The sequence below is a fragment of the Leuciscus leuciscus genome (genome assembly GCF_965113295.1).
Source record: "Leuciscus leuciscus genome assembly, chromosome: 2".
NCBI classification, from domain to species: domain Eukaryota; kingdom Metazoa; phylum Chordata; class Actinopteri; order Cypriniformes; family Leuciscidae; genus Leuciscus; species Leuciscus leuciscus.
In genome coordinates this window covers 25,431,338-25,455,279 of record NC_138726.1, presented here as the reverse complement: position 1 = coordinate 25,455,279, position 23,942 = coordinate 25,431,338, and the positions used below count along the sequence as shown (strand labels likewise).

The following is a 23,942-nucleotide window of genomic DNA, read 5'->3' as shown; positions in this document are numbered from 1 at the left end:
ACATTTTTTCTCAGTCATGGTGGTGTACAAACAACACAATAGTTCACCCAAAAATAAAAATTCTGCCATCATTTACTCACCCTCATGTCATTTCAAACCCTTAAGACTTTTGTTCATCTTTTTTATTTTTTTTATTATATTTTCATTTTGTTGACAATAAACAAGCCAGAATGAGAACATGAAAGCACGAATTAAATCAACTCCGCACCTACCAATCCCTCCCACCCCACCCAGCAGCCCGTGGTCTCCTTACAATGGGGTACATAATGGATAGATAAGTTAACAGAGAAACAAAGCCACAGGAATGATAAAACATGAATAAAAAAACAAAACAAGAAGAGGAATAAAGTGTTAAGGTATTCAATCTGAGTCCTGATCATTTGCTTTACGCAATATACTTGGAGATCTTCTCTGCAGCTTTAGTCCAGATTTTTTATGTTGAGATTTGTGCCGAGTTCATCCGAGCTGTGGGTATTTCCAACATTATAGTGTCCCGAAGTTGAATCAACCACTTGAATATATCCAGGGTATGTGGTGGGAGCCAGTGTTGAGCTATCAGTTTTTTTACAGACGTTAAACCGGCCAGCCAGACAAAACATGCAGTTAAGACAAATCAAACTGAGAATCATCATTCAGTAATAATACAGACAGGATCACCGGTATAGGATATTCAATGATTTTTGATAAGATAGCACATACCTCAGTCCAATTTTTTTTTTTTTTTTTTTCACATTCCCACATCATATGGAAAAAGGATCCAAGTTGTTGGTCAGGACATTTATCACAGAAGGGACTAAAGGAGGAGTCAGTACGACTTTTGTCCATCTTTGAAACATGGATGATGAGATTTCTGTCCCTCTACTGAATGCTCATTTTCCCCAAACTTTGATGCTTCAGAAAGTTAAAAGTTAAAAAAGACTTTGTAAACCTATTCCATATGAACCGAGTGTTTTCTGAAGAGACACTTAGGCTTTTATTCACACATAAACATTGATCAACGCACATCCATAGAGCACATCAAATACGGTAAACAGAAGCTCAACCTGTACTTGCTTGACACATGAGAACAAACCTAATTGGTTCTCGCATGTCAAGCACGTTTGAGCTTCCTTGGATTAAACCACTCGATTCATATGGATAATATTTACACTGTCTTTTTGAAACATCAGAGTTTTGGTGGAATTGACTTTTAATGGGGGGACAGAAATATTTCAGGTTTCATTCAAATATCTTCATTTGTGTTTCAAAGATGACCTAAAGTCTTATGGGTTGTGTTTGGAACAACATGAAGGTGAATTATTGATGACAGAATTAAACATTTTGGGTGAATTAACCCTTTAAATAAAAAAGTTCCAATGTGATCTTAATGTGGTCCAAACCAAACAATGCAACAGAGATGTGGACACTGCTGTTTCAGATTAGGTTGAGGTCGTGGGAAAACAAGTGGCACACTGTGGTGTCCTGTGTGTGGGAATGCTTACTAAAAGCATTATAACTAATTATTTATGAAGATCTGCACACATCAAAATATACTGTAGGCCAAAAAGCTCACATCAGTTTATTATACAGACGCCACAAATAGACTAAAGTGCAATGTGCTGCAAAACGTATTCGGGTTCAACCCTTCATTAGTGCCTTGTGCTTCCAAGCATCCACCTGCACTCATTTACAAGCTTATTACCGTAATCATAATAAATCGAAGACGGAACTTCGACACATATAGAAATATACAATAATACAAACAAACATTACAACGACACAAAAAATACACACATGCTACATTCAAAACATTTAAAAATTCTAAAAGCGTAACCATAGAAATTATTGTTATACTTTCATTAATCTCATAATTTAAATCTCAATATAAGTGTTTTATTAGAATATAAATTTCCAATACCACTGACATACAAAAACAATTTAATTTATATTTAATTTATAAATCTAAATATATTGATAGACATAGTTAAAAATGCATGTGAATGTCAATAAATAAGCATTCACAAAAAACATTTAAGAATTAATTCTTCATGCCTAGAGAATATATATACATTTAAGGTCAAAAATCTATTTACATTGTCCCTGTAGAAGTCTTCGTTGCATATTCCCACCTCTACGAGACTGTGTTATTTGCTCTATAGCTACAAAGTTCAATTCAGAGACTGAGTGCGACATTTCACTAAAGTGACGAGCAATGGGACATTTCTGGTATTTTTTTCTTATTGCACTTGTGTTCAATAATATGTGTCCTAATTTGTCTATTTGTCTTGCCCACATATTGTTTTTCGCACGAACAAGACAACAAATAGATTGCATTAGTAAAAGTGCATATAACGTGTATATTTTTACATGCCAGCCACTTTTGGATCGACGCACCTAAAGCCTTTTTTTCATTAACTTCTCCTGGACGAGAATTTGGCGCTCTGCGATTTTCTTTTTTTCTAACTACGTGCGCACATGCACAAATCATTGTGCATCCTATTTCACATTTCTTGAGTGTGTGTAAAAACGTGTAAAAAAAACTGCACACATTCACATATGTGTATGTTGTGTAATCCCTAGCATGTTAGAGCACATTGGGACCGGAGGTAAGCCGGATAAACAAGAGAGTAGTAATTGAAAGCAGAGTTGAGCTAATGCATGTAACACACATACAACCAAAGCTGATCTCTATCCAGTTTATACACCAGACACCCCACCAACACAATGCAGACTGTGTTTTTCGAATGAGCAAGGCATAACATGCCTGACTGTCTTTTTGGCCAGTCCCTAGAGTTTCCATTTCAAAATCATAATGAATCGCTAATTGAAGCATATTCATGATAGGGGAAACTTTAACTGCTTTTGGCTTGCCTTTTTGATCTAAAGGATCAGGACACTGACAGAGCATAGCTATCCAAAATTGAAAAGAGTTTATGTATATGTGTGTGTGTGTGTGTGTGTGTGTGTGTGTGTGTGTGTTTGGAAGAAAGTGGAAGTATGACTAAACCTTCCCAAATTTACTCTCAAGTATATGCTGCTTCCTAGCTGAGAAAAAAATTTCTTGTTTCATTGAAGGAAACCTTGATCGCATTAAAAGGTCATTAGTGAAACTGATTAGCAGATCTCTGTCCTAGCTTGAGAAATGTTGGCTTGCAGCAAACACATAATGCTATTTTGATTGATGGCTAAATTTCTGTAATTAATAATTAATTAAAGGGGGGTAGTTTTCCCAAAAATGAATATTCTGGCATCTTCTGTGCAACATACAGTCAAAGAAGATATTTTGAAGAATGTTTCAACTGTTTTTGTTTATAGGAAAGTCAATGCGGTCTTAAACAACTCTGGTCCCTCATGAGTTTGATTGTATGATGAAAAACATGCATTTTTCTAAATATCTTAATTTGCATTCAATTGGTTTGGAATGCCATGCAAATCTTAATTTTTGGGAGAACTGTCCCTTTAAGGAAATTCATGGTGCAGCAAAACCTTCATGCTCACAATATTTATTTTAAAGTCTTTTAAAACAGATGAATTAATAAAAAATAATGATGTGCATGGATAAATTGTTTATAATACACTGCAGAGTTTCATAAAAAATATAAGAATTATCCATTTAAGTACTTTTTTTATCATCTCTAATCCAGTACTTCACTGAATACGGCCCAGATTATTCCCTGGAGATCAGCCAGAGCTGCCGACCCGACCGCAACGAGAGCCAGCATCTGGAGCGGGTCATCAGCACCATCAAAGGTAATTGCCATGACAACAACCAGATCCTCACCATACACAACACCGGACCCGAATATCACCCTTTCTCCACACTTAATCCAATACCATTTCCACAGATGGAATTACTTTTGTCCAATTCAAAACTGGTTAAAATAGTCAAAGTAATGGTCTGTTAATTTAGAAAACCATTGATGATAGGTATGATGGTGTGTCAGTCATTCATTCATTCATTCATCCAGCTGTCTCTCTAGCCTCTTCAAGAACTTTGCGTCCCACCCCCCACGAGTGACCAGGGAGACCTTTAAACAAACCACAGTTGTCCCCTGTGACTGGCTCTCTTCAGCTGTAGAAAAGAGAAACATGTCTGTTTGATGTTCCCAGTCATCAGTAAACAAATAAGCAAAGCATTCTTAGGAACTTGAAGCTGAAGTCTCAAGAGAGAGGCTGGGATGAGAATGAGAACAGACTAAACTAGGAACATTTGCACACATGTACTGTACGTGTATCCCAGATGTCCCAGATACGCACTTATCCAAACATGTCCCAGACACGCACTCATCCAAACTTTTATGAGATGTTCCTTGACAAAGTGTCTGGTTAATCCCTTTGGTCACACGAGGTTTTGTTTTAATGTTCTTCCTATAAGTACAAGTTATCACTTTATTGTGCAATTGTGCTGAACTCTGTGTGTGCGTGAGTGTGTGAGTGCACGTATTCATGTTTATTTGAGGTTTCAGCAAACTCTTGCCTTTTCACCTTCTTCAGGGACAAAAGTCTTAAGACTCAAAACATGTTTCAAAGCTACGTTGAGAACATTTCAAATGCCCCTTGGATGTAATAAAATAAAGTTTTTTCCTCTTGAGCTCATTCAGACATCTGTGTGAATGGGCAAAAATCTGGCAGTGAAAAAGGAAAAGCTGTGTTCAGAATTTTAACACATTGGCATTGTTTGTGAATGAGAAGAAATGTAATTTAGAGAAGCCAAAAAGGACAAAAGAAGATATTTTGAAGAATGTTTCAACTGTTTTTGGCCATACAGTGAAAGCCAAAGGGGTCCAAGACAGCATTGGATCCACTGATTTTCATAGTATGGACAATCTTCTTTTGTGTTCATGGGTAAACGATGATAGAATGTTCATTTTCGATGAACTAACCTTTAAAAGGAATAAGTGTCCCTCTCGTATTTGAGAGGGACGTGACTGAAGGTTTGTGTTCTTATCACCTCACTCCTTATGGGATGAAGTTGACCTGTTTAACCACCCTTGACTTGTGTTCAAACCATTGGTTTCAATGTGTCAGTACTCCTAGTCACATCTGCTCCACCTTAGCTTCAGTCTACGTGGTGTTTCAACTATGACTAAACATTTCTTATTGATCTTATTGATCTTATCGCTCCGGCCCCTGCTCTGGCTAACGTCTTCTCCACTTTACTCTTTTTGACAAAAGGCATCAGATCTTTGCTGTTGACCTAAAGGTCCCTCAGAGGTCACCACCACCTCACCCCGTAAGAGAAGCAAGTACAGTCTGACGCCTTCAGTTCAGCTTAGTTAGAATCTCATTTGTTTCTTTACACTTTAGCCCCCTTTCACAAATACAGTCTTTACTGGTAAATTACCATTTGGAGATCATGTGTGAACAGGACGTTTAGAAAAATACCAGTGAATCAGTTAAATCATAAAAAGTTTAATTAATGGTATGATGCTATGTATGAGGAAAGAACAGGATTACCGGTACAAGATCAGAACGCACTGATGTAAGAGGTTTGCTAAGATGTAAAGCTCTGTTGGAGTCTGTTTACAGTAAGCTCCGCTGCTTTTAATTATTTTTCTGTGTAAACATGCACTGAACGGACTTCTGACCACGTCTCGCGCTGAAGACCCTGCCTTATTTTCCATTCATCAGCGATGCAGGTCTGGAATTTTTTTTTATTATTTTTTTTTATACTGTAGCCTATAACACTGTGCATGAATCAGATGGACAGTGAACACAAACCATTGCTCACGGGCAATATCCAGTCAATTTAATATGAATGCGCATGATTGGGAGTTTCGAGTTTCACGGGTGTAAAAGCTGGTCTCCCGAATTTGCCGCATTCAAACCAAGCAGCTTTCTGTTGGTCAAAGTGACTTCTGTATAAGCTGTGCTTCATGCATCGCTACACTATTGACAATAGAAAGTGGACCTTTTTTCCGATGACATTTTACTGAAATGTCACTGTGACCAAACATTATGTGTGAAAGAGATTTAAAAGCTATGGCACAGGGGAATACTGTCTGTGTATGTCAACTCAGACTTCAGTCCTTTAACACTAAATATTTGATATCAGTTTTCAGAAGATTTATTCATAAGAATGCATCACTTGTACGCCTTTTACTTCGGCATTGTTTATTTATATTTGCAATATGGGTGTTCTGTCTATTTCTTAAACAGTATGGAACAAACATGCTTATTTTCTGCGCCCATGCGGTATGTGTAGCATGTGCTACGTGTTTGCTCTGTCCCGCAGCTCTAATTAAAAAGGGCTTAAGGCGCAGACTGCTCAACTTCCATTTTAAGGTTTCCACCCATCTCTTAAGACCGCTCTATGCCAAGCTATCACACATGAGCACAGATTCCAGATCAGTTTGACTTTTAAGATCTTCTGCTTACAGAGGGTCACTCGAGAGCGAAATATTGTACTGAGGTCAGTTTTCGAGATGACCTTAATGGAGCTACATTAAGTGTCCTGTGCTGCACGCTACACATCACATCCTCAGTTTTATGAGAACGGACAAACTCCTCTACTTAGATTCTGTATGGCTTCTTTAGGTTAACCAATGCGTTTATATAGCCATATTTGACTTTTCAGTGGCATCTGTTCTGCCATGTTGAAACAGGATTTACTTGTGGTGTGTGAAATGCGCTATGCAAAACCTCTAACTATGTCTCAGATATAATTGTTTTTGGGTGTTTTTAGTTTAAAATGCATTTTGATGGAGCAATTATCTGTCTGTCATTTTACTTGTACGTGGCAAATCTTATGTAAGATACCCAGAGTAGATTCCTTCAGTTGAATGAGTACAAAGACAAGCATTACGCTGCAAGAGTTGAAAAGTTTGGGGTCAGTAAGATTAGTTTGAAAGAAATTAATTATTTAATTAAGCTAGGATGCATTAAATTCATTAAAAGCGGCAACGACTTTTTTATATTTATTTATATATATATATATTTATATATATCTTTTTTATATATATATATATATATATATATATATATATATATATTTATTTATTTATTTATTTATTTATATATATATATATATTTATATATATATATATATATATAATTTTTTTAAATTTTTTTTAAAAATTTTGATCAGTTTCAAATAAATGCTGTTCTTTAAGAATCCTGAAAAAAATGCATCACCGTTTCCACCAAAATTTTAAGCAGCACAACCATTTTCAACATTGATAATGATAATAATAAGAAATGTTTTTTGAGCAGCCAATCAGAATATTAGAATGAATCATAGGAATAAGTTACATTTTAAAATGTATTAAATTCAGTGACGCTTAAATGTGCCAGGTAACTGTGGTGTTATTTTTGGCATGTGAATGGGAGTAGGCTGGCATTATTGGCTGGCATGCCAGTTATTTTGTGGTAATTGTTGTTGTTAATTAGATAGTCAGGTTAGTGGAGCACATTGGTCAATTGAAGTCAAACGGTTGTGATTATATTAGGAGGAAGTAATTGTTTGTGATGAGATTTTATTAGGCACTAAATTACACCACAAGTGCAGGGTTTTCTAAAGTCCCCCCTGTCGTTTTTCAACAAGCTCGCACACCCCCATGTTCCTCAGCTTTCAAATGAGTAGCTCACATCAATTAAACCGTTTAATTAGCCGTTTTCTGTTGTGCTCTCTGGTTGTTTACGGTCTTATGTCACGTAAGCATTGCGTTTATGAGGGAAAGCATTGCGTTTATGTGCGGACGAGGGGAAGTGAGCGTGTGCCAACCTGTGTGAGTGAGGAGAGGTACCTGAGGTCTCTGTGTCTGACCTTCCCAAACATGCGCTGTTCTGATAATACGCACAACCATTTCTCTGTGAAGAACTGTGATTGATTAACGCAGGTAATAAATAGAGAGGCTTACAGTTGTTACACATTACCGGAGTTTCCAAGCACATCTGGGTAACATTTACGACACTAAGCCTTGCGTTATAAAACGCTGAGAGAAAAAGGAGCAAAAATGTGTAAACACCATACATGGTTGTTCTGATGAGCAAATACTGCAGAGTTTATCCATCTCAGCTTGAAGGCCATATAATTTTAAACAGTGGGTGTTAATAGAGACCGTACGGTTTGTGCACATCGTAGCCAACTACAAACAAACTGGACATTTTTGTTGATTCCATCCCTGAAAACAATCAATATTTGAAAAGAACACACATATGTAGGCCAGAAAGATGTAGACGGGCAGTCATCGGACATCTGCTAAATGCTGAATGTACATGCGTTCATAAACATTTATGGTTTCCTTAATGTGAAACCGCTCGAGTTTTAGGATGGGAAAAGCTTGCTCATTTCAGATCAGAAAATTAGTTCCAAGGGCCTCGGAACCACAACCTTCAAAGTCAAAGGAACATGTTGTGCATAAAAATAGTATTAAAAAAAAGTCTCTGTAAATGTATGGCTTCCGATTAAATCTCTCAAAATGAAGAAACACTTTTTTTTTTTTAAATGCAGTTTTGAAAGAGCCACAACATTTCATGACAAATTGTGGCATTAGCATTTCTTGAATGCTTCAACAGTTAAAGGATGCGATTTTCTAAAAACAATTGATTTGACAATAGAAAGTGGACCTTTTTTCCGAAGTTTAACCCTAACCCAAGATTAAATTCCGTTTTTGTCTTGATTATAAAGCTTGCCTTGTAAAGTATGGATTCCTATTGATTTCTTTTTAAAACGAGGATTTCCTTTAGTGCCTTAAATTCAAATTCATTAGCAAGCCATAATGTTATCAAAACACCAGCTGAGAACAAAAAGGGACGTCCTGATCCAGCTCAACTGTGTAGTGTTTGTGTGGATGGAAGGCACAATTCCAATGCAAATTGCGGTTTGTAAATCCATGTAAATTGATTTAGTAAGAAAAAAATATTTGAATAACTTGTGCTTCCTCAAGAGACGTCATAGGAAATCCTGTTTTTTCCTGACTGGCAACCTCTCTGCTTTGTTATGATTCATGTCATTGTGCCATTTGGTTCTTTGTACAGATGTTCTGGTGGACACCCCAGATTTTTGTAGATATTTAGGTTTGACACTGATTTCATCTGTAAATCTTTTGATTTCATTACACCACATGTCTCCATCACTGTATTAATATTTCTCAATAGGTTTTCTGAAATTCATTTTGACCCATTTTTTGATTTGTCTTTACCCCCTCTCTATCTCCTCCCCTGCTTGTTTACAGGGAATCTGAAGAATGTAGTTTAGGAGTGGGCTCCCAGCTCATGTTTCCAAATCAGGCCCTGCTCCTCTAATGAAGACAGTATGTCGGAGCCATCGCCAGAAGGGAGCTTGGAAAACATTACTTGAATGTTTCCAGGGAACATTTTTTTAAATGCAGAGATGGACCAGTGTTGCCACATTTGAACGGTTTTAGTCAATGTTGGATCTGGGGAAAATGTGTGTATTTTTTACAAAAATCCAAAGCCATTTTCAGATGAAACAAAGCGCGAATGCAACACATTGCGAGTGCGATATGTAAAAAAAAAAAAAACATGATTTTTTTTTTTTGTCCCTCTTTTTGTTTTTAACTATGTGGGATCATTTGTAAATGAGAAATAATAAAATGCCAAAAAAAATAAAAATCTGATGATGGTGTCTTGTCAAAGATGAATCACAAAAACATGTCTAACCAGACAGAATGGACATGGCATGTCACTCTTTATGGTTTGGCTACATCCTCCTTAATGAAACCATCCTATAACTTAACTGCAATATCTTGTCCAGTTATGGATTGGATAAGTCAACTTTAATGGGCAGACTGACCAAATTACAAGTTACGTTGGCTTCATTCATTCATGTTTTATTTTGCTTATTTCACTTTCACCACGTTTATTTTCTTGTGTTTTATGAGTGAGCAAAAATGTTAAATGTTTTCAAGCTGTCTATCAACTTTTGATTTTTGTATAAATGATTTTTTCAGTTATATATTAAAATACAAAAAAAGTAATTGTGTGTGTGGTTTTTCTTCCAGTGAGTGTTGTCCTTGTGTTTCAGTGGGGGCTGCCACATGTGGAAGTCCTGCTCTTTTCAGTACGATCTTTATAGATTCTTGGTTGCAGAGTTTTCTCTGAATGGCACACCAAATGTGATTCATTAAGTCCTTTATTAGCTTTGAGAGATGGGGCTTATTGCATTTTAGTCCAATAAACGGATCCATGCTACCAAAAGAGTGCCGTAAAACTTGCAGAATTAGGTGGAGAGACGGGACTGATTTTCAACGGCTCACCCTATTAAAACCCTAATGTGTGTAGAACCAAACAGTCTACTCAGTGATTCATGACTATTCATTTTTCCTCTGCGCTTTCTGAAGCATGTTGCTTTTGAAAAACTAAACAGGATTGAATACAATTATTTTGGTTGCAGCAAAAGAAACGTGGCACCCTTATATCCTGTTGAATTATTTTTTGATTGATTAAAATATGCAGATTGAATACTTGCAGCTGTGTTTTGTTCAAAAGTTTTTGGTCAATGACATACTCATTTTATTCTCTTTTTTTTTTAGGTTATTCAAATCCATAAAAAAAAAAAAACTGGAGCCTACATACACACAATGACCAATTACATTTTACATAGATGTATAAAATTCAAGTCTTATTAAAAGTAGAAAATTATTACTTGTAAATTAACCACTTTTGTTTTAAAATATTAATATCTGAAATGGCCTACTACATAAACGTGTCGTGCTCTCAATATTTTTTTTTTTACATGTGACACTGTATGTCATTGACCCCTATAAACTGCCTGAAATAAGGTTAGCATAAAGGCTATTGTTGATCGTCGCGTGCCAGGACTGGTTGATGTTCGTATACAGACACCATAGACTAAAAAAAGACACCTGCTCGTCTAGTTTTATGTTTGACATCACAACGAATTTTATGCAAAGTGTTCATCTGTCGACATTGTCAACCGTTCACTCAGTCTGATCTTCTATTCACCCCCATTAAGCACAAGCAGATTTTGTCAGTACTGGACTGAAATGAAGTATTTGAGGAGTGTGGCCTATTACTCTATACAAAAGTGGCCTTTATGGCATTAGTTCTTGAGTTGTGGCAAACAAAGGGAATGTCAAAACCGTTTGTCTTCATTTGCATAACGTTTCCCACAGGAGAAGAGAACATCCCTGCTCCTTTACCCGCCACTTCCCTCCTAATCTACATGTGAAGTGTCTTCATGAATGACGACAGATGCGCTCTTTAAACCCGTTAAAACGGAAAAGAAAGCAGCCGTTTGGCGTCTGCTCTCGTCAATATTGAGATGAGCAGCTCAGGTTTTTTTGTGATTCTGTGAAGATTGACAAATGTGACAAGTTCTCATTTTGCCCTTTAGCTTATAGGCCTACGTTTTGCAGCTGTATTTGCTAGGGGAAATTATCAAAAAGAACTTTACTTTGAAGAAGAAAAAAAAAACTATATATGGTTTTATTTCCATATTTTGTTTAGAATACCTGTACGACTCAGGGTTAATTGTCTCAGCGATGTTGTTTTATGTCTGCCTGTCTTGTGTCTATGATAATTATTAAGTGAGCTATTATAATAGGCAACTGCCCTGCCCACGCACTTTAGCAGGGTGAAAAGAAAACATGGAGTATACTCCAGTCTGGCACACGGAGCCCATATTATTTGGCATTGTAAACGATAGCTACTCGGGACTTCGATGCCATATGAAACACAGCATGTTTCCATGATGATTCTAAAGCACATTATTGACATTTAATATATATATATATATATATATATATATATATATATATATATATCACTATGTTAATACAAATAAACAGGCTTATTCGTCACAGCAAAGCTTTAACATCATTTTGCTTCAAAGTCACGGACTACAACATACTTTTATTATATGGTGCCAGTACAGTGAAGATGAAAAGCAGAAAAATACTGTTTTCTAACTACTTGAGGGTGAGTTAATGGTGACAATATTAAGTTTGGAGTCATTTAAACCTTCAAATGCTGTACATTTTAAATGATCGGTTTATACTTGACCCTTCGTCGTCTTTTCTCAGTCCCGTTCCGCAGATGCTCCATCCCATGTTTGTGAGCGGACTCGGATCCCTCTTGAGAGCGTCGACTCGAGTGTGTGTATTTAGGCTAATGCCTTTGATTCAGTAACAGTTCATTGAGGGTGCTTTCCTCATGCAGTAGGACTGGAAACATTTCTCTAACTTCACGTCCAGCGTCGACCTCGCAACTGTTCTTGCCAAATACAGCAGTGACTTATTTCAACAGCTTTGTTTTCATCCAGTACCATTTTAATGCATATAGTCATTATTAAAAATTATTTTTAAAAAGTTGGTCTTTCGTCAAACTGGATTCGCAACACGAAGGCAAGTTGACAATTACTCGTATAAAGGTAAGTTATTATATATTTTAAAAAATGTAAATTAAGAAATTATTTTATTTAGTTATTTATTTTTATATCTCAATTCTGCAAATTGGACTCATTACAATACCCTTTGTTTAATAACTTAAATTAGCCTATATCCCATGTTTATAATGAGACGAGTTAATAATTATTCTGAAAGATTTTGATAAAAAGTAGCTTTCATAATGTTTGTTTCTAATATTATCTACATTTTCCACACTCGTTAATGCATATTAAAAATTGATATTTATGACGCAACACATTCTATCGCACTGTTTTCGGTCTAAGCCAGTAAGTGTAAACCATGCTGTTTAAATCAGTTGATTACGTTTTACCAACTAATGTTCTAATCTTGTTTTGACTGTTTAACTGACACCAACCCACAACATCTCATTGTGATAGAGTTATCTGTAGTTCACCAGACAGATTGTTACATGAATGATGCTGTGGAAAATGGTTATTTCTATGACAACTTTTAAAATGATATATTCTTAAATGTAACTAGATCAACTCTTTACTGGGGCTTTTTCACAGGGTGCACTGAATATTTCACCAGTAAAATATTGAAGTTAGGCTTTGCATATAACCGCAAAGTTCGGTTTTACATTTGTCTTGGTCTAATTAAGTTGTAGGCTTCATCGTGTTGTATGTGACCGCTTCCAGGCCATGAATAATGAATACAATGAGCTAAACACAAAGATCTGGAGATGAATGCCCTACAGCTGTCAATGCCTGGAAGAGGCGCTGAGATGAGCCTGTGTGTTGCTCATTGCTGGAGGTCCATTGCAGCTGCATGCCAGCTTTCAGCAATTATGCCTTGCCTCAAAGGAATGGCTTAAAGTGGGGATTGAGAAGAGCGGAGCAGCACATATGATTAAGTGCCTCATTACTTGTCCTTCGTGTGTAGAAGCACATGTGAGACGCATGAGGATATGGAGTCACAGGGCGCTGTCACGTACTCCATAATTAACCCCACATATATAATATGAGCGGATTATGAATGGCTCATCTCTACGAATGGTCTTGGAAAGTCATATGACTTGATACCCTTCTGAGCTATTGATAAACTCTTGCCTTGTGATCTCAGTTAATGGCATAGTTAAACTAAAAATCATTATTTAAGGCTGGAATTTTTTTTTTTTTTTTTTTTTTTTTTTTTTTAAGCTTCAGACTAATTCGTCCAGTTGGATGATATGAGACATTTTGGATATTTTGAGTGGATTTTAAACCCCATATTGTCATCTGTCTCCTAGTGACGAGGCGCATATTTCTGCATGAGTTTTGAGTTCAGAATGACTTGAAAGTCTGGGTAGTAGTATGTGACCCTTAGTCAGAACTCGTAAAATTTAAACGTAAAATTTGTACTTTAAGTACCTTTATTAGCTTTTCATCAACTCACGAACTCCCTGCAGTTCTCTCATGAACAACTGGAACCATTTTCAAGGTGTATGATACCTAATATTTTAAAATCTGTGTAGTGTATTCCAAACCTGTATAACTAACTTTCTACCGTGGAACACAAAAGAAGATATTTTTTTCTAGACTTTCATGTTGTCGTCATCTTTTCCTTCAGGTGTGTCCTTCTAAAGAGCCTGCTGTGTTCTCACCATGAAAGACCGTGACTCTCTCTCCCTCCTGCACTACTCTGGTTCAGGCAAGACGAGCCCTCAGTTTGCTTCCGCTGCTCTTCATCCCGGCTCCCCTGTGTTGGGAAAGCCCCAGCCTTTCTGCCTGCAGTCCGGCCAGCATCTCATAGCCTCCATGCAGCTCCAGAAACTCAACAGCCACTATCAGAATCTGTCCTCTGCAGCTACAACCGGACCCGGCCGGGGGTACGGAGCCACCATGCTGGGCACGGGACAGATTGCCACCCCTGGTGCGGCACAGGCACCCGGGATCATCGATTCTGATCCGGTCGATGAGGAAGTTCTGATGTCGCTGGTGGTGGAGCTGGGTTTGGACCGTGCCAATGAGCTTCCAGAGCTATGGCTGGGTCAGAATGAGTTCGACTTCATCGCGGATGTGCCGGCTGGCTGCTGACCCTCTCGGGTGCTACCAAATCTCCTGCGTTTTTAAAATCAAAGCATCAAATGAATGGCAATTAAATGTGCCTATAAAAACTGAACTGTCAAGAGCTGTTATTTACAGTTTTGGAGGGCGGACTGATGTCGGTTTGTTTCGAGACTTCTGTTCGTTGAGACTCTATGTAGACTTTTCTGTGGAGGAAGAATCTCAGACATTTTCAAAAGTCAGAGGACTAAGCTCGCATACCAAAACGGCCATCCTCAAGATGTTTTCCGCTGCCTTAGGGACGTCTACATTTCCAAAGCTCATTCACTCCCTTATAAATCCCACATCATGATATGTGGAATGGATTTGAATGATAGTCACCTCAATGTGAGGATAGAGGGGGAAGAGATCTACAGCAAATATGGTTTGTAGAGAACAAAGGCTACTCCTGCCTGCTGCCTATTGTCCTAACTTGGGTCCGACCCTAGACTGTGGGATGGTATTACATGTGTGTAATGAAAGGTGAATGTGAAACTGGTGCGCTCAGCTGAGCCCCTCCATCATTCGTGAGATTCCCTCGAGAAGCCGTGTCATCGCAAGCCTCATTGGTCACAGGGGAACTCGACCTGGCTGAAGGTTTTCCATGGTTAAATATATTAATGAGACGTGTCTGTTTACCCCTCAAGTCAGCCTGCATGGTCTGAGAGCCTGAATTTTCTATTTTTGTCTAGAGATCATTGATTAATGCACTTATCAATGTTCATCCCCAAAAAAGTATTGCCTACTTTTTTTTTCTCAATTTACTTAAGTTCTGTTCTTTTCTTTTTTTTTTTTCTTTTTTTTTTTGTGTTGTAGGCTGATTGAATATAAGTTCATTGTAATGTAGATCTATGCAGGCCTTGTCCAAAATCCACTAATATGTTAGACATTGTGCATGCTTAAAATGCGTTTGATTACCCATTGAAGAGAACTCTGTCAGATATTTTCTCTGTCATTTTACTTTACTGAAATTTGTGATTTACTGAAACTTAATCAAAGATTTTTCGTTTAGCACTTTTCTTTCATCCATTTATTTTTCTACATAAGAGTTATTACCATATTATATTTAAAAGTGTATACTTTTCTGGGGGGTTTTTTTTCTGAATGTGAAAAAAATAAAGTAAAAAACCACATCACCTTGTTTTTCTTTCCCATAAAAAACACTTTACTGAATTCCACATTTAACAAGCAAAAAACTTGCACCGCTTAATGATTTAAAGGGATAGATCACCCAAAAATGAAAATTCTGTCATCATTTACTCACCCTCAAGTTGAAAAATGTCGGTAACCAAACAGTTGATGGACCCCAATGACTTCCATAGTATTTTTATTTATTTTTTTCTACTATGGAAGTCATTGGGGTCCATCAACTGTTTGGTTACCGACATTTTTCAAAATATCTTCTTTTGTGTTCTGCAGAAAAAAGAAATTCATACAGGTTTGAAACAACTTGAGGGTGAGTAAATGATGACAGAATTTTCATTTTTGGGTGAACTATCCCTTTAAGAACAATAGCTAGGTATTTAAAATGCAAATTGGTAACAACTGAGATGGAATATAAACCTGTTTATAAAACTCACATGATCACATTCCTGTAACCTAGCAGTCTCAGCTAGATCCCGAGCTAGGCAGTGAAGATGACTGACTGGTTAGTACTGGCATCTAGTGGCCAGCGCAATAAATACATCAACCCTTGTAATTAAATGTTGAAACATCTTCAGATCAGTTCATGTTGAATTTAATTCTCCTTACCTTGCGTCTGTAGCACATTCTTACTCATGAAGAAATACATAAAATCAAGGGATAAATGAAATTTAATTTAATGAGCAGCATTCATAAAGCAAAAGGACAACGACAAATAAAATATAAACATCAATGAACAAGAGGAGAAACTGCACATTCAAGACCCAAACAGTGCACAGAAACGGATTCAAGCCATTGTTCAGTGATCAGTGGATGACTATCCTTTATGTTTCTATTAGCACAGCAGCCCTGATTCACATCCTGGAGTTTTCAAGCACTCATTTATTAACTTGAACAATTAAAATATAGGCCTGGTTTCACAGACAGGGCTTAGATTAAGCCAGGATTAGGCCTTAGTTCAATTAAGTTATTAAGCAGCTTGTATAAGCATGCATCAGAAAAAATAAATAAAACCATTATGGTGTGCGTCTTGAGACAAAACAATGGCACTGACATATTTTAGATGTGTTTAAGTTGCTTTCAGTTAAACATGCATTTTAGTCTGAGACCATAGGCTTAAAGTTTTATATGGGCTTTTCCTCATCTTTACTATTAATGCTGTTTTCCCCTAGATGGATAATACCACAAAACATCACAATTTATCAAACCCACTGCTAATCCTTTAAAATAATGTCATTAGTGTAAATTCAAGGAACTGGCTTTTGTTGGTCTAAGAGATATCACAAAAGTCTAAAAGGATGATTTTTTAATTATTATTATTAAAATAGAGCACATAAAAAAAAAAAAAAATTAAAATAAAATTCCCAAACATGTTTTGTTTGAAATATTTTGAATAGAGAAAGTGTGAAAAAAAACAAACAGCGGTAATTTCCTAATAAATTTCCAATTTTCATGCATAGCACCAGAGACCAAAGTAGTCAAATTAGTTAAAATTCACCCTGATGTACAGTACACTCAGTTGTGATAAATACTAACAATGAACTGAACATCTTTATAAAGCCGATTTTTTTTAATCCAATATAGAAATAGCGATGTTGACATGATATGTAATGAGTAATGAGGCAGTAGGCCCCGTACTTGAAGAAACATACTTATACATCGATACAAATTTCGAAGAGGGCAAAGATATTCCCAAGAAAAAGAAAAGAAAAAACGATGAAAACGGATGCATCGCATGTCACAGTCCCAATGCTTGGTTTAGAGTGTGATTCTAGAGCTCCCCGCTTGATGGCACTCGTACAGTTTCTAGGAGAAGCTTGGATTGTCCTTCTTCGGCACCGGTAGTTCAGCTTATCTTCCGCTGACAGGAAGTGGCTGGTCCTTTTCCCCAGACTTCAACATGGTGAGTGCATTTCATTCACGAGACCCTTCCAAAATAATCCACAATCATCAACGTTTAAAAAGAGCAAAGTTTTCCATTTGCGTTCCAAATACTGCTCTTTTATCCCATATGAGACGTACAACACAAAAATTGTCATGATAAAGAGCAGATGGAATGTTTAAAAGGTTAACGGAAAATGCCGAGTTCAACCGCGGTCTCTTTAGCGGTAGAATGGGTTCGCTGTTAGATTTTGGGTGAAATGTGAGTTTTTAAACGGGTTTGGTGGTTTTAATACTCTTTTAACCAATAGAAAGTGGAATTTACACATCTTACACTTTTTAAATAGCACGCTTTGCGTATTTAAGTAACGTTAGCAGGAAGGAATCTAAAGGCCTCGCCTGGCCATCATGGTGCAGGACTAACGTTACAGCCTATGTAATTCGTTTATAGTATGGGCTGGTTTTCTCTTTAAAGCTGATTAAATGGTTTCTGTTCTTTTTTTTTCAGGCCCGAGGACCGAAGAAGCATCTGAAGCGTGTCGCAGCTCCTAAACACTGGATGCTGGACAAACTCACTGGAGTATTTGTAAGTGATGCTTTGCTTTAATAAAGATGCACTAAGTACTTTTGTTTTTGTTAAAGTTATACGTATAGCGAATTGTAGAGCACTTCTGAGAGAAAATGTTTATGATGTTGTACACTCGAATCAGATGAAGATCTTTTAGAAGTGCATTGTAAAGTGTTTTGCAATTGAGATACTTGTAACAATAATAGTATTTTGCCATATGGTTAAAAAAAGTGACATGTAACTGTATACATATTTTGGTAATGCAACAAATGAATGTGGGTTGATTTTGTTTTGCGTCTATAGGCTCCTCGTCCCTCCACCGGTCCTCACAAACTGAGGGAATGCTTGCCCCTCATCATCTTCCTGAGGAACCGTCTCAAGTACGCTCTGACCGGAGATGAGGTCAAGAAGATCTGCATGCAGAGGTTCATCAAGATCGATGGCAAGGTCCGCACTGATATTACCTACCCCACTGGCTTCATGGGTGAGTTCTGCTGCAATAGTCTTTGGTTTTCTTAACTGAACTGTTATTTTAGTGGTCCTCTATGTACCTACTGAGGGTTTCTGCTGGTCTTGAAAAGGTCATGACTGTCTTTAATTCACACTTACACAAATTAAGACCTTAATGTCTTAAATCAGAGCAGAAAGTCAAAAATTCACGTTACTTGGCAAAAAAATTAATATCTTCTTTAGTATTTTTGTCCTGTTTTCCAGTACAAAATCTAAATCTTTAAACAGACACTTAATTGGGATGCAAATGTAAAATTAAGTCTTGAAAAATTATGAGAACTTTGAATTGAGCAGATATTTGTTGTTTTAATCATGAACTCACTTAGGGCTTGGCGATAAATGTTAACGATCATTTTCATGCTATGATTTTCCTTGATAAAATGCTAACAAGAGTTTGATATAATGTTGACGCGCTAAAAGCGGAACGAAACAGCCCTGCTCGACATTTACTCGTTTGAACTACGCCACAGACCATTTATACTGGTTACAATTGAAGTCAGGCAACACAAACCTGTTTCATGACTTAAAACAATATCACCTCTAGCACATGCAGAAACTATTTATTTTTAAGGTAAAATTACTGGAAAAGTGTTGAATTCAAAAACGTGAAGTGTTTTTTTCATTTACTGAGAGTAGTTAATGTAGTAGTATCAAAGTCAATGGGGTCCATCAACTGTTTGGTTACCGAAATCTATCAAAATATCATCATTTGTGTTCAACAGAACAGAGAAACCCATACAGGTTTAGAACATCACGAGGTTGAGTAAGTGATGAGACAATTTGCATTTGAGTGATCTATCCCTTTATAAGAAAGCTAGATTAGACATTTATTGTGATAAATAATCGACTTGTGTGAAGTTTTAGTTTTTTTTAGTTTTTTGGTATATCGCCCAGCCCTAGACTCACTTAATTTTAATCAACTTCTCAGGAATGCATCTTAATTTTAGAATCTTTAGACGTTTGCACTGGAAAATAAGACACAAATATATAGGGAGAACACTATTTTTGCAGTATGATCAGAAGGTACAGTAAAAGAGATTTCCATATTCTACTGGTTGGGAGCAGAGGTGTTCAGGTTTTCTTTTTGTAAAATGAATTAATGGATATTTGTTGGAAGTTGTATTTATTTTCTAACTGAAATGTTGCTAAACAATTCATTGTTTCTCCCTGGACATTTACATTTAGAGAACCTATTGACCTAGTTCATTTAAATGTATTCCTTATTTTCTTTACTTGGTCTTAAGTTTTTTAATGTACCTTAAAAAACCCTGTAGAAACCCTGCTACTGATTTGGAAGCAAAGCCTGTAAGACAGAAATGCATTACTATTGTATTATAACTGAAATGTAAAATGTATTTAGTAATTTTACTTTATAGTAATACAATTTACAATTTAAAAAATCTTCACTTGCAAGAGTTAAACCTTTTATTTTGGCAAAAAAGAAAATGCTGAGAAACCTTTAAGTTTCTGTGTCAACCGGTTTATGAATTTCAGTACAAATCCAGTGAAATGCTGCAATTATTGGCCCACAAAAAAGCGCATCATACAAATGTAGAAAGTGTAACTGGCCCACGTTGCATTCCCAAGTCAGTGTTGCCAAGTCCACGGTTACCCGTGGAATTGGGCTACATTCAATTATTAAAAATCCGCTGGTGTACAAATTAAATGTTCTGAAATGTACGTTACCTTTTATTGTTATGTGTAAAAATATTTTCGGTTCATTATGAAACGGATAAGATTGTGCAAGGGCTCCACAGTCTAGATAATTGTGAAAACTACTGTAAACTGTCTTTAAGAGATTAAATATTCAAAAAAATATATTTTGCATGATGAAAACAGTGAACTTTAATCAGTAATTTCTAAATGTGCTATTCAATGCTTCCAATACTTATCCTCAAGTGTCCCAGCTGCATAACACTGAAATTCTACTTGTACATATTTGTTCCTCTTTAGCTTGAGTTTAATGTTTTGGAACTTTCAAAAAACCTATGATAATTGCACAATTTCAGCTAGAGCACTCAGTGTGTTCTCAGTGTTTGGACGATGGGCAGAGGTTAGTCAACGTTTGAGATGTGGAACCAAAAATGTTAGTCAGGTTCTCAAATCTTGAGGTCGACTTTCCTGTAGAGTTTAGCTCAAACCCTAATCGAACACCTGAACAAGCTGATCACTGTCTTCAGGATTACTAGAAAGTTGCAGGTAGTTGAGTTTAATCAAGGTTGGATGTAAACTACAGAAAAGTTTAAAGGAAAGGGCCAGAGTTTAGAACCCTGGATCTCAAGTTTTTTTCTTTTCTTCACCATATTCTTCATCTTGTGATTAGAAATGTCTGGTTTATCATGCAGTCACAGTCTGGCACTGTAGTGTATGTAAGATTTATTGGGCCACACAACATTAATTTAGTCCAGAAATATCAGTCATATAGTTGGCTGCTGATTTTATTGCATTCAATTATACAATAAGACAGTCACTTAACTGGCACCTCACAATTGAGCATGCGAGTTGTAGCTTACCAGATGGTTGAACCACGAACGTCACATCGAGTGACTAATCCCTCAGTGTTATAACACTCTCCTTCACATAGCGTTTCCACTGTGCACCCATATTGCCTAGTAAGTGCCAACAGGATATTAATCTGCTGTGACTGATTTTCCAGCTCAGGTGATGCGGCAGGTTGTTTATCGAGATGATGTTGTAAAACATAAGCTGAGGTGACAAAATGTGATGTTAATAAAATGTGTTGTGCTGTCGTTCTTTCAGATGTGGTCAGCATTGAGAAGACTGGAGAGAACTTCAGGCTGATCTATGATGTCAAGGGACGCTTTACAGTTCACCGCATCACAAATGAGGAGGCCAAGGTGAGCTTAATGTTCTTGTGTAGTTCATAAAAACAAATTAAGTGACAAGATCACATCAATTTGATTTGAGACTGCAGATCTTTTGAGCTATTGCTGTTGTCCTCTTATAGTACAAATTGTGCAAGGTGAGGAAAATCCTCATTGGCACAAAGGGAATCCCACATCTGGTGACCCACGATGCCCGCACCATCCGTTACCCTGATCCTCTTATCAAGGTCAACGACACCGTCCGTATTGACCTGGACACAGGCAAAATTACAGATTTCATCAAGTTTGAGACGGGTTAGTGAGCAGAATGTCTTGAACTTTATCTTTCTCCTTTTGTTTGTGTGTTTGAGTTGCCCATCTCTATTTCCTTTTTCCTGTGTAAATAGGCAATGTTTGCATGGTGACCGGAGGTGCTAACTTGGGGCGTATTGGTGTGATCACCAATAGAGAGAAGCATCCTGGCTCTTTTGATGTGGTGCATGTTAAAGACAGCACTGGGAACAGCTTTGCCACCAGGCTCTCCAACATTTTCGTCATCGGCAAGGTGAGCATAGGGTTCAGAAAGTTTGGGATGATTAAGCTGTTAGCAAGCAGTTGACTGGGCTTAGTATGTGCTGTAATGCTCAAAAGGAAGACTTGAAACTTCAGGAGCTTTCTGCACATTTCTACCCAAGACATTTTGTTATGATGTTGGGGAAAATTACTTTTAAAAGGAACTCGTTACAATTACTTTTAAAAGGAACTCAATATTGCGTTATTCTCTAAAAAGCTATTAATTGCATTACTTAGATACTTTTTTTGTGGAAAGTAATGTTACTTTCTCGGCTGGGCTTGGTGGTTTTTCTTAACAAAACAATTGTTTTTGGCATTGTAAATGCCATTTAATGCCGCAAGTGAAACGAATACTCCTTAGTCTGGAGGAAATGCAAATTCGCACCTGTACAATAAACTCAAACAAACCTTTTAGCTTTGCTGCTTTTCTGGATTGAAGAAAAGCAGAGATAATGTCCAACAAAAAAAGTGATAATCTTAAGTCATTTTGCTTTTTGGAGTGGTTGAATTGGATCATTGAATGTCAGCAACAAACACATTGGTTAATAAAGTGAGAATGAATACTTGAGTATATTTGTATTCAACATTTTAAGTTGAATACATGTTTGTATTCATTAATTTTGAGTTTGCATTAAACTGTTTTTTATTCATTAAGGAATACTGAATCTGTTTTTGTGTAAGTGAGATGAATAGACGCCTGCTTACACTATTAGTCTAGAACTACAATAACCATGTTTGCACAACGCCTCTACACCTCACTCCTGATTCCTCTCAACATGGGTACAGGAGACGTGTCAGTCAATAAATGGGGAAACAAAGTAACTTTTATTACTTTGAAAATGAAACGGATAATTTGAGTTTAAAAGTAATGCGTTTCTTTACTCGTTGCTTGAAAGTAATCTGATTGTTACTCCCCAACGGGGCACTTGACAATCTTAAACTTTGCAAGTCCTACATAAATGGCCATATTTGCATCCTGAAAAACATGTGCCAAGTGGGTTTTTTTTTAAAGCAGTTTTACAGATTTGATCTTGCAGTATTACAAGTTTATCGTTGTACTAATGTCTGTGTCTCTGTCATCAGGGCAACAAGCCATGGGTTTCCCTGCCTCGTGGAAAGGGTATCCGCCTGACCATTGCTGAGGAGAGAGACAAGAGACTGGCTGCCAAACAGAGCAGCAGCTAAGTCAACAGGACTAGCACACACCTTGATTTCAAATAAAAAGTTATTTACAACTACGAATTGTGGCGTTTTTATTTTTTTATAAATAAGTGTATGGCCTACAGCAATGGTTCTTATCCCTTTTTGACTCTACGGCCCACTACCCAGAAGTTTGAATATTCTTAAATTTCACTTGACTTTTATTAGTTGTATTAATTTAGATCATATTTTGAGTTCTTGTGGCCCATTTGCCAGTTTTCCACAGGCCTTTTATTTTTCTCTTTCCTGTCACATACTGCTTGAACTGACATTTTAAACTAGTGTATTGAAATCAGTGTTCATAAAGACTGTCTCAACTACATGCATTTTGTACTTTACACTATTATGTGTCCCACTATATATTAGCAATATATTGTGTCTTGTAATAAGTTCTACACAGAATTGCGGTCTTAATGCCCACTTGGACCAAATACAGGAAATACTTAATGCAAGTCAAGTGCAAATACCGGAAGTGCTAGTATTGGGACTTTAATTAGTTTGAATGGCAAAGTAAGCAGTTGTACTCTTACTGACACCTGGTGGTGTGGTTACGGTATCACACCAAAGGAAGCCTTTATTGATGCCATAATAGAAATGCGCTGTTTGTAGTCAATCATGACTATAAAACGCTAACAGGTTACTGACGTGTACTGTTGGGCTGATCATGTAATCTCCATGTTTTCCCCTCATAAGACTGACACACACATGTTATAAACATTAACAGGGTCTTAAAATTATTTTTATGTAATGTATAGAAGATCAAAATTATGAGATTTAGACTGTATTAATATACACCTTTGTGTAATCAAGTGTTCCCAAAGAAATTATTTAGCAGGTTCAGGTGTGT

General features: G+C 36.8%; 3 protein-coding genes across 5 annotated transcripts in view; all 3 read left to right on the top strand.

Moving 5' to 3' along the window:
- The window catches only part of hdac8 (histone deacetylase 8), a 31,815-nt gene extending 17,747 nt beyond the window's left edge, over positions 1–14,068 (top strand). For 2 of the 3 annotated variants that reach the window (XR_014203908.1, XM_082162553.1), the window contains 2 exons: positions 3,624–3,729; positions 9,156–9,555. Coding sequence is in view for 2 of the 3 variants with exons in the window: in XM_082162553.1 (XP_082018679.1) it covers positions 3,624–3,729; positions 9,156–9,178 (129 nt within the window). In the remaining variant the exon portion in view is untranslated. Of the gene's footprint in view, positions 1–3,623; positions 3,730–9,155; positions 9,556–13,919 lie in introns of those variants that run through there. The other variant, XM_082162554.1, reaches the window with a different exon arrangement.
- On the top strand, positions 13,955–14,386 carry cited1 (Cbp/p300-interacting transactivator, with Glu/Asp-rich carboxy-terminal domain, 1; the record flags this gene model as incomplete). Its single annotated transcript, XM_082162011.1, has 1 exon — positions 13,955–14,386. The coding sequence occupies one exon, from the start codon at positions 13,955–13,957 to the stop codon at positions 14,384–14,386; it is 432 nt and encodes a 143-aa protein (XP_082018137.1).
- Positions 14,387–17,418: 3,032 nt separating this feature from the next.
- Positions 17,419–23,133, top strand: rps4x (ribosomal protein S4 X-linked). The gene is made up of 7 exons (XM_082161216.1): positions 17,419–17,441; positions 17,928–18,005; positions 18,291–18,471; positions 21,258–21,355; positions 21,466–21,637; positions 21,730–21,887; positions 22,979–23,133. Exons 1-7 carry the CDS (start codon positions 17,439–17,441, stop codon positions 23,078–23,080), a joined length of 792 nt encoding a protein of 263 aa, XP_082017342.1. The 5' UTR covers positions 17,419–17,438; the 3' UTR covers positions 23,081–23,133.
- Positions 23,134–23,942: the final 809 nt, after the last annotated feature.